Below are 19717 nucleotides of genomic sequence, written 5' to 3'. Positions count from 1 at the left end.
ACAACGCTTGTTTTCTTAAATATTGTAACCTTAGGAAAGCTACACGATCCCATTACAGCATTAGGCAAAGTCCCTCCTGGTTCGTATTATATTCTTAAACTAACTATGGTTTAAAAAGACTTGAACACTGTATTCCCGCTTGCTTCAACACGTTTGAAAATAAAAACATTGCCATCTTTGGTATATGTAATAAACAACTTAAGAAGTTCCTCATACAAAATGGCGGCAAGTAAGGTTTAATTTCTCCTAATTGTTTAGCAGGAACACTGCGCCTACAAGAAAACACCCTATAATTATGCTCATGTGTGTAATCATGTCTTTCTACGTTGTTGCTTCTTATGTAAATGTTCTTTTTTTTTCTTTTCGAGTAAAACATGTCATATTAATGTTTTCTATTGTAACTCTTAAGAACTTGTATTTTTCATATACTTAAATGTTTTACATATTTTTTTAATACTTTGTAGTGTTTCGTAAGCCCTTTAGCAACACGCATATTGTTTTGATGATTGACTGAGTGCTGTTTTCATTTGTTCTTTTTCTATGTACATGCATTGCTAATTTCTATGTAAATCTGAAACTCTGATGTAATGTGCTGTTTGGTATTATTTCATGATTTCCTGAAGTTTGAAAATCGATGTTTAATTGTTTTCGTATTTGTGCTTTCTAGTTCTCCGATGCCAAGTACAAGGAGTAGGAGCCTCGTCAAGCTGCTACCGAAGCAGCTTTTTGCTCCCATCCTTGTGTTTTCTTTCCGCAACTATAGAAAAAAACCGCTCAATAAAACTGAATTTGAAAAAGCGAATCTGAAAGAATGAGCACCGGCTCCACTCTGTCAATAGAATAGATATAAAACCATCTCTAGACAAATTAGATAGGATTGATAATTATATTTTCTGGAGTTTTATGTCCCAAAACCAAGATATGATTATGAGAGACGCCGTAGTGAAGGAATCAGGAAATTTATATCACCTGGTCTTCTTCATCGTGCACTGACATCGCATAGTACATGAGACTCTATAGTTTCACCTTTGTCAAAATGTGACCACCGTGGCCGGGATTAAGCCTGTGACTTTTGGGTCTTCAGGCGATATACCATAGCCACTGCTCCACAGCGACGGACTTGAATTAAATTGAAACGTAAGCTCTTAGGTTCGGAGCTTTGTCTGGCTGACTGCGATCTCGCGCTGATATAGTTTGTGAAAATCGCAACCAGCCCCATACCATCAAATGACTTATGAAATTGGGACACCTCGTAGCGTCCACTCAGGACACTACTACCACAAATGAATTGCTAGTTGTTCACTAGTTATAAATATATTGCTAGTCGTCCCAAGCTCAGAAAAACAATGCCTGCCAACAATGTTGTTCCATTATAATAATTCTATACTTCTTTACACACTGAAAATGTTTTTGAATTCCCTCAACTTGCCTATTGGCTGTTTGCTCCCTCTCGTCCTTTCATTGCATCTCACCTCGGTCCTCTGACAGAAGGCCTACAAGATAGCCCCACTGTTCTAGAAACATGACAAAAAGTAAAAATTGAGGAGGAGGAGATAACACTGAAGATAAGGTGCAGGTGAGGATGTGACAATATCTCGCTGGAACAAAATGAAAAAATTATTGAAACAGTAATTGCTGTCAACCAAGGTGAAAAATTCTTACCGATATTTAAGCTCCCCCACACTGTTTTCAACAAGGGAGCAACAGCCAAAATAAAATTTGGAGGAATTTTTATAGCTGCAAAATATTACATTTGGAGCACTAATATTCAAATCTGGAGCAGGCTATGGGGAAAAACACTTTCACTCATAAAAGACGAAATTTCGAGCAACATAAAAAAGAAGACTTACAAAAAATCTGTACAAAACATTCCACTCACCTAAATCCTGCATAGAACTACTATTTTATTAAAGGTAATATTCTGAATTACACCACTAACCAAACAATGACGAAGTCCACATTAACATTTGCCGCACCTGTCGAATCTTTTGGCAATGCAAATGAAGCTTCAGAAAGCCGGCGAACTTGAAATTCAGGAGATTGGTAAAACCGAGTAAGAGTAGTAAAAAGAAAAACTGCACAAGTTCTTTTTTTTTTTTTAAAGCAGCAAAAGCGCCATTTGCTGCATGTCAGCAATCATACTAAAACTCACAATTATGCGTTGCAGACACGCATGAGTAATTGAACAAAATGTGGTCTGTCCTGTGACTAGGGCTAACAACCGCCTACAAATCATATTACACTTTTTTGCGGGACACTGGTGTACTGCGGCGAAAATGGCATAAGCACCGTTCTGTGCCAGTTAGAACGAGACCATGCAATTTTCGAACTGCTACCAACCCGCCCCAAAACCCCGCCTCCACATTTCCTTTCTTTCTTTTTTCTTTTCACGATGGTGTTTGGTTTAGGGCACAACTTTTCAGCTTATTTTCAAAAAGCTCGCCAATGTTATAGCAATCACGGTGTTCGCAACATGTCAACTTTGTTCATGCGCTGAAAGCGCAGCATAGGTTTCTAACATGCCATGGCTACGTTTGCTGACAAGGAAATTCACATTTCCTGCGAGGCATTAATGGCTACAGTAATGCTTTTTTTTGTCTTGAAGTTTCGCCGTCCTGCCAATAAGTATCCGCTGCGGCCAGTGAACTGATAAATACACTATGTTGTTACCCCATCGTATACTTTATCTGGTCGCTTGTGCCTTGTGAGTGTCCTCACCTAACGAGTATATAACCTACACTATGGTTTAGGGTTAAGGTTTACGCACTTAGTTTGAGTGATGATGCGAAGTGCAGGTGGCCATTGTGGCATCTATTTCTCACTGAAATCAGCACAGCTGAGGTAATTTTGAGGCTCGTCGGGCATTTTGGCGCAGCTCGGTGCAACAATAAAAAATTGTATCAAATTGGTGCAATTGGCACAGCTGTTGGAACCCTCAATGAAGGGCTCAGGTTGTAATAAAAAGGTTACATTTCAATAATGTTTAAACAGTAAGGACACTAATGAACTTTATTTACATTATTTACAACTGTGTTTGGCAGTGGAGGGTTTATCGTTTTTTGTGGTTAAAAGTATTATATTGAAATTGTTGTTAGAAAAGTCTCTGTCACTGCTTCTTCGGCCACTAAATCACCCCACAGCTGCCACTTTCTCTCTCTCTCTCTCTCTCTCTCTCTCTCTCTCTCTCTCTCTCTCTCTCTCTCTCTCTCTCTCTCTCTCTCTCCTTAGCTGCGCAAGGCATGCGTGATCTCACGATGGTTTGGGAGAACAGGAAAAACCTAGGTAGGGCAGAATTGGACAAGCACACAGTTATGTGGGTCAAACCACAACCAGTCCTGTGTAGGAGTCAAAACGTGACCAAGTATTTTTCACCTTGGTCAGTGTCCATCATTGTTTTAACTGCTAAAGATAAGGGCAGGTTGATTTGTGAATAAGCCTCTCGGCCCAACATGTATTTGTATTACAATAAATACTTTTATTACAGTAGTTCAAATTCAACCACTTGCCCACCTCCTCAATGCCACAACCACAAGACAGTATTTTATTTTGTATGTAGGACATAAACTGGGCAAAAGGCAAAAAACCATGGCCACGAAAAGCAAACACACAGGATAGCCCTTCTGTTCGCTTTATGTAGCCATACTTTTGTTCCCAGAATGATTAACCAACTAATACCTTGTATGCTACTCTGATAACCTGTATGCAAATATGATGGTGCAATTTTCGGAGAAGTATGTTTCCAAGCACAATTCTTATTTGCTATTTGGTTTAAGCTGACAAACACTGTCAACAATGCTCAAGGCAAGCTGCTACTCACGAGTTCGAGAAGCTTCACCATTGCAGTAGATCATTTTGTTAACATTGTGCGGAAAACACAAACACTCGAGCTTATTCTAGAGCTTGCACAATGACTAATGATAAGACTGGAAAATTCGATGCATTATGTTTACAATACCGTGTGTTCCAACTATGACCACTCTTTTGACAGTCGACGCTTCGTCCATCAATGTCAGCGTGCAGCGCGCATTGCTTCCTGTAGTTTCAGTTTGTTTTCTGGCCACAAGTACAGCCAAATAAAGTTTAATCTTAAATACATTGCCTGCTGCCTCCATTTACATCATGATCATGTGACAATATCTTTGAACAAGCTCCCCATTGGGGTGATTCCTTCTCCCTTCAGTTCCTGTCAGCCAGCTTCCAGTGCCAATTAGGACAAACGAGCCAGACCATAATGAGTAAAAATAAATAGTACTTAAAGAGGTCGTGAAACAGAAATGAAGCTGCACGGTTGTAATTTTCTTTGCTTCAAGAAAAGAGTAGACATGCAGATTCCAAAATATTTTGGCAGAATAATCAATATACATTTATATTGACGCTTGTTTGAAATACCACTTTTCTTGGGCTTCTAAGTGACCATGAGGCATCAGTGGCCACTATATATACTAACATGTGATGTCCGTGTGATGTCATGGTAAAAGAAGTTATAAACACGGCGTTAGCTTTCTTTTGCTATAAAATATTAGATTTACCTAATAAAAAAAATAACAGCAGTTTCAGCGTTTTGAGTTGCCTATTCTGCTAGTGCACCAAGTGATCTGCTCTTTCAAGAACATCCGGGCTCTGTCCCCTGTGCATTCCTGTCTTCCCAGCTTCCCTCACTCTCTCGGTGCAGCGTCCCCGTTTTTTCTTACTATTTGCATTAGATTGTGTTTTACGGCGCGGTTTGGGTGGCTTAGTCCTCTCTATGCCAACCGCGTGCATTTCAGACAATGCCGCACAGCTTATCAAAGTGGAAGCAGCGTTCGGTATGATGCGACGAACCTCAGTCAACTATAATGCTACGAACCTCGGCCAGCTCAGCAAGCATCGCTGCATTGCCATGTTTTGTCAATGATAGAGACTTTTCATGGGCTGATTTGAAGTGACGTCAGCTGTACAGTTGAGAGGAATGTGAACTGTGGAATTAAAACCTTGCATTTATAGTTAGTGAAGGAACCAGGATGATGAAATGAGTCAAAGTATATAATCGAATGAATGGCCAGGATTCTGAATATACACATAGTTGATAATTTCCAGAAAACGTTTCCCGACCCTTTTGAGCTAAGATATGATTCTCATGATGATAGTACTAAAAATGAAAGAGTCAGGACCTTTCCCCCCCACCTCTGCTTTTACTTCGAACGACCACCTTGCCGCCTAAAATGAGCGGCTGCTCATGGCTCCCTCAGCTCAACAATATCCGGCTCTTCAGGCTCTCCATCTTCTCCTCTGCCTTGCTTGAAGAACCATACCTTTCACACTGTGGACTGTGATGTGTGCAATCTTCAAGGTGGTGCTCTCTGTACTACATTGTGTACTGCTGTAACATTTCATTTCATTTTTGGTCTCAGTGGCTGTGCCGCTAGAGTGTCCACTCCATTCGCCATGCAGGTGGTTACCAAGGCTATCTTTCTGATGCTTCTTCATGGCCCGGACTGCGTCATTTCATCACGCATGCCAACTCTGTCCACTTTATGGCATCACGCAAGTGATCCTGTGGCTATCACAACGCATCTTGCAGCAACCGTTGCAGCAATCTACACTTCGACTGGGCGTGAAATATTGACCCCCAACCCCTGGTCTTGGGTCCAGCTTGACAGGCACAATCATCATCGACAGACGGCATCACGGCAGCTGTAAAACCGCCGGATCTGCACTGCTTGCTTCGTGGGCTCGGTGGCTGTGCCGCTAGACTGTTCACTAACCCATTGCTATTCACCATGCAGGTTAGTCAATCTCACAGTTTATTCGCTAAAGGAACGAACAATTACCTGTTGGCACAGCTGCCAAGCCCCCGGTATTTATTCTCGATGGTTCGTGAATGTATTGTTGTTGTGCATTTTCTCTTGCTGCAGCTGTCAGGCGACATTGAACAAAATCCTGGTCCTGATTTAGCAGGGGTACTAGCTGAACTGAAGAAAATATCTACTGGGCAATCTAAACTTATCTCGGAAGTACAAGAGCTTAAAAGTCAGCTACTAGAAACCAATAACACCTTGTTTGAACTCAACAAACGGCTATCGAATGTGGAAACCAACTGCCAGCAAATCGAGCCCCTGAGGCAGCAGCTCGGAACAGTGCAAACTGACACAGCTGAAACAGCTCGTCAAGTTTGTAATCTTGAAACCCGTCTTGATGAAGCGCAGAACCACTCTCGGCGTAATAAGTTGATATTTTATGGCATTAATGACACAAACAAATCTGAATCACTTGCAAGTCACAAGAACTAGTTATTCGACTATGCTCTGAACAACTGAATTTTTCCTTAGAGCCAAAAGAAACTGAGCGAGCACGTCACCAAGGTCAATACTGTCCGGATCGTAACCAGCCTATTATAGTCAAACTTTCTTTTTTTAAAACCAGGGAAGCCATATTGTCAAATGGTCATAAGTTTAAAAATACTCCTTACAGTGTGGGTGAAGATTTTTCTAAAAAAGTATAGATCGCACGCAGACACCTAATCACTTTAGCAAGAAGCAGGCCTGTCTCTTTTTCTCTTCACTACAAAACATTATCGATTGGCCCAAAGCACTACATGTTTGACGAAATATCTTAATCTGTTAAAGAAATATAGCTAATGTGCAGTCACCACCAGCTGTCCTGACGTACAGTGCCCGCCCCTCGAAAATCTTTTTTAATCTCAGTTATCTTTACCAATGTTACAAACTTTGCTTCCAAACATGAACAGGGCTACCCTTTCTGTCTACCCTGTCCTTTTTCCTTTGTTAGCGTGCTGAAACAATCTTGCAAATATGACTACGCACCAACTAGCCCAAGCTTCTACACTTGTGAACAGGTAGCTGACCTCGTAACTACATCTGAAAGTGACTTACTTATTTTCACCAAAATGTGGCTTACCAATTAAATTGATGACAGAGAAGTTATGAATGAACTGCCGAGCTACGATGTTTTTTGCAGGGACAGGCGGGGTGCTCGAGGCAGTGGTGTTTTAATCGCTTCCAAAAAAGAGCTGAAGTGTTCCGCTATCCACGTGACTACGAACCTTGAAATTTTATGGCTTATCTGTCGAGCTAACCTACAGCTAATACTAATCGGTGTTTGCTACAACACCCCCAACAGCAGTGCTGACTTTTCAGGAGAGCTCACCAATATCCTGGCCTTTCAAACGAAAAAATTCCCAAACGCATGCATCTTACTTTTTGGAGACCTTAACTACCCTCAAGACTGGATTAATTCGTCTAGCTCAGGTAGCAGTATTATAGGAGTCAAAGAGTTCCTTGACATTTGCCTAAATTTTAACCATACACAGATGGTAAGGGAGCCCACACATGTGACTCAGGATACTGCAAATATCCTTGACTTGATACTAACCACCCATCCAGACAGCATGTCCTCCATTAGCTATTTACGCGAAATAAGCGATCACAAAATAATTCATGCAGTTTTTTTTTTCTTTTTCTCCAGTCAAACATTATACTGATCGCAAAACAATCTGCTTATACGATAAAAGGGACTATGTTGCAATAAATAGCGAGTTAGAAGCGTTCTACGAATCATTTGTATCGGGCTTTGAAAATTGCTCGATGAAAGAAAACTGGTCGCTTTTCCAAAACAAGCTGTCTAATCTTGCTATGCAATATATACCAACAGCCGTACTTCGGCCGAATCGCAAGCAACCATTGTTCACCAACAAGTTAAGAAAACTTGAAAACAAAAATAAAACGGTTGTTTCGCTCAGCTAAACTTCGGCCGAACCCCAACTCCTGGGATAAGTATTACGAAGCTGAATGCACCTACTTGGTCACTATTCAACAACACAAATATTCATTTTTTCATTCATATTTACCTCACATGCTTAATAGCAACCCCCGAAAATTCTGGCAGGTCATCAACCCAATTGATCCTCTGGTATCACAATTTCTAAAGACTGTGAAGTTTTATCCGACATACATTGTGCCAATGTGTTTCACTCCGGTTTTGCATCTGTTTTCACAATCAAACCACCCATGCCTCTCCCTGCATATTCTATTCCTGTATTGCCTTCAATGCCGGATGTAAATTTTTCACCAGTCGGAATACATGCACTGATTGACAAACACAAATTATTCTCATCAGCCGGTGCAGATGAAGTCACTTGAAACTTATTGAAAAACACTAAGTACATATCTTCCATGAACCTAACCCTGCTGTTCTCGCAATCAATATCCTCAGGCACCCTTCCAGACGAGTGAAAAAAGAGCAAGGTCGTTTCAAGTCTATAAACCAGGTAACCGTGAATCTCCATTGAACTATCGCCCCATATCCATCACTAGTATACCTTGCAAAATCATAGAACACGTCATATTTTCAAAGGTTGTGAATTTTCTTGACAGTAATAACTTTTTCCATCCGTCACAGCATGGCTTCCATAAGAATTTATCATGTGAAACTCAACTAGCCTCATTTCTGCACGGCCTCCATTCAAACCTTGATCATAACATTGTAACAGAACTCATTTTCTTTGACTTTGCGAAAGCATTACATAAAGTACCTCACCAAAGATTAATGTTAAAACTTTCTCACTTAAACTTGCACCTTAACGTCCTAAATTGGATAAAGGAATTTCTAAGTGACCGATCACAGTCTGTCATTATTAACAACGCTGCTTCTGAATTTCTACCAGTCACATTAGGCGTCCTCCAGGGCTCCGTTTTAGATCCGCTCTTATTCTTAATATACATAAACGATCCACCATCCCACGTATCATCTAACATTCGATTGTTTGCAAACGATTGCATCCTTTATCGATCTATCATTAACAAGAACGACCACATCTCATTGCAGAATGACGTAAATAACATTAAAAACTGTTGTGATCAGTGGGTGATGGTCTTGAATGCAAATAAATGTAAGTCCTTGTCGATTTCTTGCAGACATAGTCATAATCGCATTATTTTCACAATTGACAACACTCCTATCGACCATGTAAACTTATACAAGTACCCAGGGATTACAATTACACATGATCTCAACTGGTGCTCCCATGTGACTAACATCACTTCATCTGCAAACAAAACTTGGGATTTCTCAAATGTAACCTTCGCAGTGCTCCTCAACCCTTAAAACTACTCCCATATAAAACATTGGTCAGGCCTAAGCTCGAATATGCATCGCCCATATGGAATCCTCGTCAGAACTACCTTAACGACGCCATAGAGTCCGTGCAGAGTCGCGCAGTAAGGTATATTCATTCATCATTCTCATACGACATCAGTGTTTCATCTTTAAAAGCAGATTCTGGATTAGAATCAATGGCTCATCGCCGTCGTATCGCGAGCTTATCATTATATCACAAGTTCCACAACAGTTCACTTCGCCGCGCACCTTACATTTCTCCTCCTTCACGCATTTCACTGCATATTGGCCATTCATATAACGTTGCTCGACCAAGTGCGCGCACTGTCGCTTGCTCGTCATAATTTTTTCATCGCACAGACGAAAAGTGCAACGGCCTTTTTCACTACGTCGCTTCCATCACCACCTCAACTGCCTTCACAGATGCATTAAGATTTTTTTTTAAGAGTCTGTAATTTTTTTTCCTGTTTATATTGTATACCCCAACCTTTATGTAACACCCGGGGTCTTTAAGGTGAAATAAGTGAATGAATAAATGAAGTCTAGCTGGTGTGGCTTTTTGCAAACCACCCAACTTTCATTACGTGAAGGCAGGAGCAAGATGAATGGGCTCACCACGGCAGGTGCGCAACCAGTCCACATTGAAGGCCTCCATGTCTGCAGGTTCAGTGAGCACTGCAGACGGTCCCAGCAGACGTTCAAAGGTGGCCACGTCCAGGTCACTCAGCGTAGCGAATGGGCCGCGGTTTTCGTGCACACGACTGCTGCTGGACATGAGGCGTCGGCCAAACTGCCCACAAACACGGACCAGCTTTCCAATCCCCATTGAGCTGACTGCAAGAAACGAGGCAGAATCCTCTTATTCCATTTTACTTGGGAAATTTTAACGAGTAAGACATCAAATTTTCTTCTTGTGCGTTTTTAGTTTGAAACTTCTTACTGCTCCAGGAGGCATATTACGCTTCCAAAAATTTATATACTCTTGGGAAATACTTACATATTTCATTCCTTACGTTAAGAACTTTAAGTATCGGTTGTAGGGCAGCGAGTTGGACAGTGACTTCACCACCTAGAACCCATGGCAACGTGGGCCCACCAAATTGTTACGCAACTCGTGCCGCATCATCTGCCGTCACTCGCACGTGCAGGCAACCATCCTGATGCTTTTAACATTTGCTTAAAGCAAAGCTACTGTTTGAGTTAGTTCATGCATTCTTGAACACGTATAACAGGGGGCTGCGCAAAAAACCAGCACGCATTCGGGAAAAAGCACAGGGCGAGCACAAACAGTTTGTGCCATGCTGTGTACATGCCTCTCCTTGTCTCTTTTTTTTTTTTTTTTTGCACAGCCATGCTATGTGTTCTACTCGATTAAACATCCCAAAAAGAGAAGGTTAGCCAGTGCAAAGATTGTGTGATATTGTATGCGCTAAAATTGTTTAATGGAAAAATTTAGTGCATACTAGATTGCAGTATGTATGGAGGTGTTTGTGAAGTAGCAAGCTACTAGAAGTTGGTGCTGACGCTTTACCTTGTTATGCTTCAGACAACCACTTTAAAGTCCCACTTCTTTGCCTTTAACAGGTGTTGTTGGTGAAAACATATTTAAAAAAGACGTCTGAGACTACGCCACTGCCGAGAGTTGAAACTAGCAGAAAAGTGGAATACACTAGGTTTATGCAGTAACGGTTCTGTGCTTGCCTGGTTCCTCTAAGCAGAGACAGAGATGGCTCCACCTATCTCAGGTTTACACAAGAAGTGCGTAGCCAACCTAAAAATCTCCACTGCCATGCATGCAGGTTCACGTGACAATGCAAAACATTTCAGAAAACGCCAGAAAACTTATCTAGTCCAGCAACATGCCGAAAAAAACAAGCAAATGCGGTTCACAGTCTTTCTAAGCTCTGCTATGATTTGATTTTTTTTTCTATTCATTTATTACAACACATGTCATTAGAGGCAAAGGAAACTTCCTCAAGGGACTTCATCAAGGGGAATTCCTCAAGCCATTTTACAATGGCTTGAGAAAGTCCTTCGTCTCTTCACAGCCAAAGACAGCAGCTGAGGCAGAAGCATTTCATTCACTCTGTTCATGCATTAACTCGAACAAATTATTTTAAGAAGAATATGCAACTCGAATAGACCTTCCCATGTAGTGGTGCTGCAAATCACCACTCATTGCACGGCACTATAATGTGGTGCGACGCCACTAAGACTTTTTTTACACTGGCTACACAGTCATGTCGATGTCAGTTGTGCTAGCAATCAATCCTGTGCATTAGAAAAAGCATTTAGCCATACTTTCGAAGCAAATTCAGGTATATTCCAACTGTACAACCCTTAGCACTGACTGTCTTTGCATATAAAGAAAATGCGCAACAGCCTCAAACTTTCTTTTCTCAAATCCGTCATTTTTACGGCTTCACCTAATTTGCTGCCATCCTCTGGTACTTTTTTTGTTCCCTAGGCATACTGCCTATCTAGATATTATAACATAAAACAAGCTTCCCTGGTCATCAATTATAGCAGCTATTAGCACATTCTTGCTTAAAATTTCTGGTTCTTTAAAAGAAAACTTGAAACAGCACAGTCCAACGTTAATCATCTAGCATGTGGGAAACGTACACTGAGCCGGTGGTGCTGCGATGCAGGAGAGAATGAAAGCAACTTGCATGCTCCGTACAAAACAAAAGATTGTCAGAGGCTCTGCTAACACTATAAAATACTTATCACGCACACAACATAGATAACTTTGGGGCACGCTGAGCGTTATTGAGACTGCATAACTCAATGAAGAACAACTTCTTGTGTTTGCAGCTTTAGTTACCGTGTGATGATGTAGTAACCAAACTAACAACGGAAGAGCTTCTTGCAAGACAGTGACGGCAAATCGGTGTTCATATCATTACACCATCACCAGGTGTGACATCGCTTTGACTACTGCAAATTGTAACATCAGGCATCGGTGGGTTGCTGCCGTTTGATAAGTGTTTGAAAACTCTGGTGGGCTTCCGATATGTTGTAAAAAGTCAGCAACATCTTTGATGATGTTCTCATTATCAGTATGTGATAGCATGGCATCCAGTACAGTGGTGGCTTCTTGGCTAAAAACAAGTTTGAAAGGGGTCACACGTGCAGCCTTTTGTTGTACATATTGTTACAGATGTGATGGGTTTATTTACACTGAAAAAATGTCAGCGCTCTACCGTCACTGCCAAATCACCGTTCCTCGAGAGCGTCCGAACTCGTCTTCTTCCTCGCTCTTTCAGTCCGCGTTACATTTCCCTCCGGGCCAGACGAAGCTCACCGAGCGAGTAGAAGCGATCGGTTGTTGTAGGGCTTCAATCAGGCAATGTGCACAATTTGCGTCTTGCGCGAGCGCCGGTTCTGAGCTGTCACTTTCGCAACAGCGTAAGTGATGCCACTTAGGCACTGAGTAATGAAGAATGGTCCCGAGTACTTAGAAAGAAACTGGCAAAGTCCCTTCTTTCGAACGGGCGTCCACAGCCAGACCAAATCACCTGTAGCGAAAGTCACGGGCGGGTGTTTTGCGTCATAACGGTCTTTCGCGCGAGCGTGGGCGGAAAGAGTTCGGAGCCGAGCAAGTCGGCGAGCTTCTTCGGCGCGACACAAAGTCTGCGCGACACTGGCGTTTTCGTTCGTCAAAAAAGGAAGGATGGTGTCAAGAAAACTTTGGGGATGACGAGCACAGAGAAAAAAGAAAGGCGTATAACCCGTGACTTCGTGTTTCGCGGTATTAAAGGCGTATGTAACAAAAGGTAATACGGCATCCCAGTTCTTGTGATCCGCTGCGACGTACATTGAAAGCATGTTGATGATGGTACGATTGGTGCGCTCAGTGAGGGCGTTGGTCTGAAGGTGGTATGGCGTGGAATGGCGGTACTGACACCCACAAAGCCGTAGCAACTCTTCGACAACGTCAGCGGTAAACTGTCGGCCGCGATCACTTATCACCACACGAGGGGCCCCGTGACGAAGTATGACCGAGTGTAGAAGAAACCATGACACATCAGATGATGTGGCTGAAGCAACCGCCATCGTTTCAGTATACCGCGTCAGGTAATCTACGCACACAGTAATCCAGCGGCGGCCGGTGGTAGACTTGGGAAAAGGGCCCAGTAAATCTATGCCGACTTTTTCGAATGGTGATGTCGGTGGCTTAACCGGCTGCAGTGGGCCGGCCAATGGCGTGGTAGGTTGTTTGTGGCGTTGGCAGACATCACAACTTGCGACGTAGTGCTTTGTGGTTTTCCAGAGTCGAGGCCAGTAAAAACGTTGTCGGATACGGTGAAGCGTTCGGGCAAATCCAAGGTGCCCAGACGTGATGTCATCGTGCATGGCTTGGAATACCGCAAGACGCAGGCATTCTGGCACGACGAGTAGTAGCGTGGAGCCATGGCTGGAGTAATTCTTGCGATATAGTAGGGCGTCATGAATCACGAATGGCGTGGCGCGTTTAGAGCTACGAGCCACACCAATTATTGGTTTCAGCGAAGGGTCACGCTGTTGCTCGTAACGGAAGACGTCCAAATTTAGGAAGTTGGATGAGACTGTGGCCACGTAGTTGTCGAAATCATCATCATCAGCATCCACAGTCGGAGATGGAAGACAAGATAAGCAGTCGGCATCTGCGTGACATCGACCGCTCTTGTAGGTCACAGAATAATTATATTCTTGAAGCCGTAAGGCCCAGCGAGCCAACCGACCAGCTGGGTCACGTAGTCCGACAAGCCAGCAAAGCGAATGATGATCTGTGACGATCTTGAACTGCTGGCCATACAAATAAGGTCTGAACTTTTGGACGGCGAAAACAACTGCAAGACATTCCAGTTCGGTGACAGTATGATTCCTCTCCACCTTAGTCAAAGTACGACTTGCGTACGCCACGACGTGCTGGCGGCTGTCGTGATATTAAACTAGCACGGCACCAACACCGATACGACTAGCATCTGTATGCAGTTTCGTGAGTGCCTCCGGGTCGAAATGGCGCAAGAGGGACCCAGAAGTAAGCAAATATTTCAGCTGCTCGAAAGCAGCCTCACACTCAACGGTCCATTGGAATGGGGCGTTTTTGCGGAGCAACTCTGTCAGGGGATGAGCCAGCTGAGCGAAGTCTTTGATAAACCGACGAAAATAAGAACAGGCCCACAAAGCTACGGAGATCCTTCACAGACGTCGGTTGCTTGAAGTCTCTGACAGCACTGATTTTGTGTGGATCTGGTCGTATACCGTCCCTGTCGACTAGATATCCAAGCACAAGGGCTTGACGCTCACCAAAATTACATCTTTGCGTTTAAAATGAGACCAGCTTGTTTGACGCAATCTAGAACAATACTAAGCCGATGGTTGTGCTCGTGGAATGTCTTGCCGAAAATATTTACATCATCGAGATAACACATACATATCTCCCATTTGAGGCCGCGAAGGATGGAGTCCATGAATCGCTCGAAGGTAGCTGGGGCATTGCATAAGCCAAACGGCATAACGTTGAATTCAAATAACCCATCAGGCGTGACAAAAGCAATCTTCTCTTTGTCAGACGGATACATTGGTATTTGCCAGTATCCAGACCTTAGGTCGACGGACGAAAAGTATGCGGCCGAGTGCAAACAATCAACAGCATCGTCGATGCGTGGTAGCGGATACACGTCTTTCTTTGTGACGGCGTTGAGACGGCGGTAGTCTACACAAAATCGCCAAGAGTTGTCTTTCTTTTTTACCAATATAACAGGAGCTGCCCAGGGACTGCTTGACTCTTGAATAACGCCTTTCTGCAGCATGTCGTTGACCTGATCAGCGATTACTTGCCTCTCTGACGGGGATACGCGATAGGGTTTCTGACGTATCGGTGCAGCATCTCCTGTGTTGATGCGGTGGTGCATACGGGATTCGAGCAACATGGAACAACGCTTGTTTTGAGCGAAATCAAAGACTCCCGCGTTGCATGTAAACCTCCTCAAGGACATTCTGCTCGGAAGAAGCCAAGGACTTATTGATCATACGTTTAATCTCGGCTTAGTAGTTGGGCGCAGTCTGACTGATGGCTGGAGACTCTGAGACCATTCTAACGTCAATTGTGGCCTGCTCCTCGAACGTTCCCAGTTTGAATCCGGCTGGTAGAACAACAGGCTCTGAGGCTGCGGTGAGCGCCCACAAGCAAGCATGTCCGTCGATGGCTGTAAGGACAGACCGTCGGACCAGCACATTCTTCTTGATGGCGTTTGCATGATCAGGCTCCACAAGTCCAGTGCAGGGTCCTGAGCGGACATGAGAAAAGCACACGGGTACAAACACTGCTGTCCGACCAGGGATTGTCACATCTTCAGACGACGAAAGAGCATCGATGGGCAGAGTCGGAAAATCGTCAACTATTGCAGCGGGCAACGTACTTTGTAGAAGAATCTCTCCAGTTCCACAGTCAAGCGTAGCGCTGCATTCATGAAGGAGGTCTATCCCTAAAATGACGCCATGAGTTGCCCGAGCCAGTACAGTGAATTCAACTCGGAAATTTTGTCCACCAATCGTGAGTACAACTGAACAATTACCAACAGGGCATAACGCTTCGCCTCCAACTTCACGAAAAGTTTCTTTACGATTCCACGCGAACATAACTTTGCGACCCAAGAAACGATGTTTGAAACGAAGGCTCATAACCGAAACAGCAGCACCCGTGTCTACAAGAGCAAGAGTATTTACACCGTCTATACACACACGCGCTTTGTTCATCAACATCACAGCAGAAGGAGGAATTGGCGAAACTGACCGTCCCGCGACCGCACCTCCATCGGTCACACCAGTTAGTTTCCCAGCCGATGCGGGGAAGGTGACCGACGACGCAGAGACGGCGACCGGCGGGACCGTGTCGGAGGCGGCGTCAGGCTTCGCTCGGAGACGGGGGACTCGCTGCAAAATTCTTTAGGCCATTGCTGTCGGGGGCGGTGGTCGGCCGGGTGAGAGGTCCAGGTTTCGTGCACACGAGGCGGGTGCGTCGAAAAACGTGGCGGCACAGACGTTTCGTACATACGAGCCGGATACGTCGAAAAACGTGGTGGTGCAGGCGGCCGTCTGGGACAGAAGCGCGAAATATGCCCTGGGTGACCACATGTGTAGCAAACGGGAACTTGTCGGCTTACATTAGCAGGAGCAGAGGTGACAGAAGTACACGAAGACGGGTCGTGCTCCGCAGGACCATTTTGTGATGACGCATAGTAATCTTCTGATAGAGGCCTGGTTGACGACGGTCGGAGGTCCGCAGCGGCACGTCGAGATGATGACATCCGGTGGTGGCCACGACCCATCGGGGAAAACGGAAGCCGCGGGGTGAAATCTGCAGTTTCTGTGCGTGGTCGGTTTTCGACGTGGCGCTCTCGCATCCAGCAATGGGTTCGGGGCACGAGGCGAACGAGCATTGGTGGTGAACGTCAGCTGCTTGAAGTCGTACGAGCTCTTCTCGAACTACCCGACGTACGAGAAAGGGAATGTCTTCGCAGGTGGCGACGTCTATACTTGCGACAGTGGGAACATTGTCCAAGCGCCCGAATTTGGGTAGAATTCTCCGGGTCTTCAACGCCTCGAATGCGCGACACTGCTGCCTGAAAATCGAAGGAGTGTTCAAGTTTTCTTTTGTTATCAAAAAATTGTACACGTCCTCGGCGATGCCTTTTAACAAATGACCGACTTTGTCTTCGTCAGACATATTTGCGTTGACAATCCCGCAAAGCTTCAATACTTCTTCAATGTAGGTTGTGCACGTCTCGCCGGGCAACTGAGCTCTACGTGACAGCGTTTGCTCAGCTTTCTTTTTCATGGAACTCGTGTCCCCAAAGCAGGCTTTCAGTTCCTTAACAAATATATCCCAAGTGGGGAGGACATGTTCATGGTTCTCAAACCAAAGCAAGGCTGTCCCGGCAAGGAAGAATACTACGTTCACGAGCTTCGCCGGTGCGCCCCATTCGTAGTAGCGGCTCACTCTGTCGAAGTGTTTTAGCCAAGCGTCCACGTCTTCGTCAGTTTTACCTGAGAAAATTCGTGACTCGGGTGCCCAGCCAGTAGTCTGGTTGTCGAGTTCGACGGCCACCTTGTGCCGTGTTGGTGGCACTGGTGAATGCAGCAGCATAGTGCGTCAATGGGATTGCTGTGTCGTTGTTCATGCTAATGTTGTCCAGGGGTAGGCCAGCTAAGCGTCTGCTTCTTCGAAGAACTTCTGCTGCGGGGTCCAGGATGGCAAGTTACCCAGCACCGCTCCACCAAAGCTGTTACAGATGTGATGGGTTTATTTACACTGAAAAAATGTCAGCGCTCTACCGTCACTGCCGAATCACCATTCCTCCAGAGCGTCCGAACTCTTCTTCTTCCTCGCTCTTTCAGTCCGCCTTACATAAGCTGTTACAGATGTGATGGGTTTATTTACACTGAAAAAATGTCAGCGCTCTACCGTCACTGCCGAATCACCATTCCTCCAGAGCGTCCGAACTCTTCTTCCTCGCTCTTTCAGTCCGCCTTACATAAGCTGTTACAGATGTGATGGGTTTATTTACACTGAAAAAATGTCAGCGCTCTACCGTCACTGCCGAATCACCATTCCTCGAGAGCGTCCGAACTCTTCTTCTTCCTCGCTCTTTCAGTCCGCGTTACAATATTATACACAAATGTGAAGTAGCTGACAACTTTGTTTCATGTCTCATGTTCAATGATCACTTACAAGACTGTCAAGACTAACAAAAAGATGATGCGTCGTTCAGCTGGGTCGGTGACTAAGTGCCCGGTGCTGTTTACTGATACCCTACATATAGATCTCTGTAAACACTCAGCAGCGTCCTTGGTCGGTAGACTACTAGTGGTGGTGCAAGTGATGCTACCTACTACAACAAACTACAACAACACTACATCTTCCTTTCGAGGATCTACAAATTCAGTTTTTTCGGTGGTACCACATGCCTCCCGGACCTGGTAACCTTGTGCAGTATGTTTTCAGGGTCTGCCCAGATACTGGTGTCATGCTGGTCAGGTGATGGTTCCTCCTGGCCGACCTTGTGCTCTTCGTTAAGCCCTGGGTGCGGAAGAGAGAATGGGGATAATGCGGTGGGATCTGCGGAAAAGGCACGAGATGTCGTCAGTTATGTTGTATAACTTTGCTGGTTATGCGGACTTCGAGCATGTACTGTGGGGCTGCGCCTCTGCCGGTCCCCCTTTCACCCAAGAGGAAATGAAGCGACTCATTAAGGCCCAGGACTAGACCTCTCAAATGCTGGCTGTCCAGAGGGCCCGCGCGAGGGCCGTCAGGTTTAACCTGATGGTCCCCGAGTGGGCCTAGCCAGGTGACGCTGAGTTTACTCGCGTCTATTGTGGACCGAATAAAGTTGTTTCACTCACTCATAACTTGGCTGGGAGTTGCGACGATGTATGATCGTGGACGCAGAGCTAAGCTAAGAACTTTAGCCTGTCAGTCTGCATCAGTTACCGACACCTCGTCTCCTGAAGAGAGGTCCCAGAGCTCTCTTGCCCCATGTCAACAGGTAAAGTCCCGAGCGTGCCTTTTCTTGGCGGAGGCATGCTTCTGAAAGATGACATCTAGTCATCGTAGGTCCGGTGAGAGCTTGCCCTAGTTCCTGGGAATGCGTGTTTGTAACCGTCGCCTTTTGAGGAGTTGGGACGGGCTGTATTAAGTGAGACCTGGTGTGTCACGATACACCAGCAGTGCGAGGAACCAGTCGTTGCTCTTAAGGAAAAGATCCTTCACAGTCTTAACAGCCCGCTCCACTGTACCATTCGATTGAGGGTAACCAGGAATGCGTGATGTGACTAAACCCATAGTTCTGGGCAAAGCTTGCCAACTCATGTGACGAAAACTGGGGGCCATTATCAATTCGAAGCACTTCCGGTATGCTGAATCGAGCCAGACACTCTTAATAGCCAATACAACTGCCTGGCTGGAAGTGTTACGCAGCATGATAACCTCTGGGTAGCATGAATAATAGTCCACAAGCAGCAGAAAATTTTTATCCCTCCACGTGAAACAAATCTGCCATGGGTACTCCATCAAAGAAGTTGGCAGCAAAGGCTCGACATGTTGGACTTTGGTAGTTGCACAAAGTTCAGATGAATCTGCCATAGACACAATATGTATGCCTATATAGGACCACCAAACAGCATCACTCGCACGTGGCTTGATCGTTTCACACCATGATGATCCCCGTGAATAGAATCCAACATGTCAATCTGCAGAGCCTCCGAAATCATCGAACACCCTCCTTTCATGCACAGTCTCTTCCACACGGTCAACTGACCTTGATACTTCCAATACTTCGAGAGGTTTGCTGGAACTTTTTTTTTTTTGAGGCCAACCTTGCCTGCAGTATTTCACGAGGGGTAACGCACTCACCATCCATTAACTAGTGCTGACGAACCGCTTCAAAGCTAACTGGGGTGCCTTCCTCGATGTTGCTGATGACCTCACTGATGTACAACTCCATTTGGTTTTCCTCCACTTGGGAGGCTGGTGCAACCGGTGCTCTTGAGAGAGTGTTTGCCATTGCCAGCAGCTTCCTCGAAACATACAAAACTGTGTACTGGTATCTCTTGA

The 19717-nt window shown here is 44.8% G+C and overlaps 1 protein-coding gene across 5 annotated transcripts in view; it reads right to left on the bottom strand.

Annotated features, from left to right (window-relative positions):
- LOC119159354 (D-2-hydroxyglutarate dehydrogenase, mitochondrial) overlaps positions 1 to 19717 on the bottom strand; it is a 235526-nt gene that overhangs the window by 187064 nt on the left and 28745 nt on the right. For 4 of the 5 annotated variants that reach the window (XM_075890999.1, XM_075890996.1, XM_075891000.1 and 1 more), the window contains exons 2-3: positions 18082 to 18184; positions 9730 to 9948 (exon numbers count right to left, since the gene is read on the bottom strand). In XM_075890999.1, the coding sequence (XP_075747114.1) occupies positions 9730 to 9948; positions 18082 to 18133 (271 nt within the window). In that variant the 5' untranslated portion in view covers positions 18134 to 18184. The remainder of the gene's footprint in view (positions 1 to 9729; positions 9949 to 18081; positions 18185 to 19717) is intronic. The other variant, XM_075890997.1, reaches the window with a different exon arrangement.

Source organism: Rhipicephalus microplus, chromosome 3 (genome assembly GCF_043290135.1).
Source record: "Rhipicephalus microplus isolate Deutch F79 chromosome 3, USDA_Rmic, whole genome shotgun sequence".
NCBI classification, from domain to species: domain Eukaryota; kingdom Metazoa; phylum Arthropoda; class Arachnida; order Ixodida; family Ixodidae; genus Rhipicephalus; species Rhipicephalus microplus.
The sequence above is the reverse complement of the archived record's forward strand: the minus strand, read 5'-3'. Positions and strand labels throughout refer to the sequence as shown.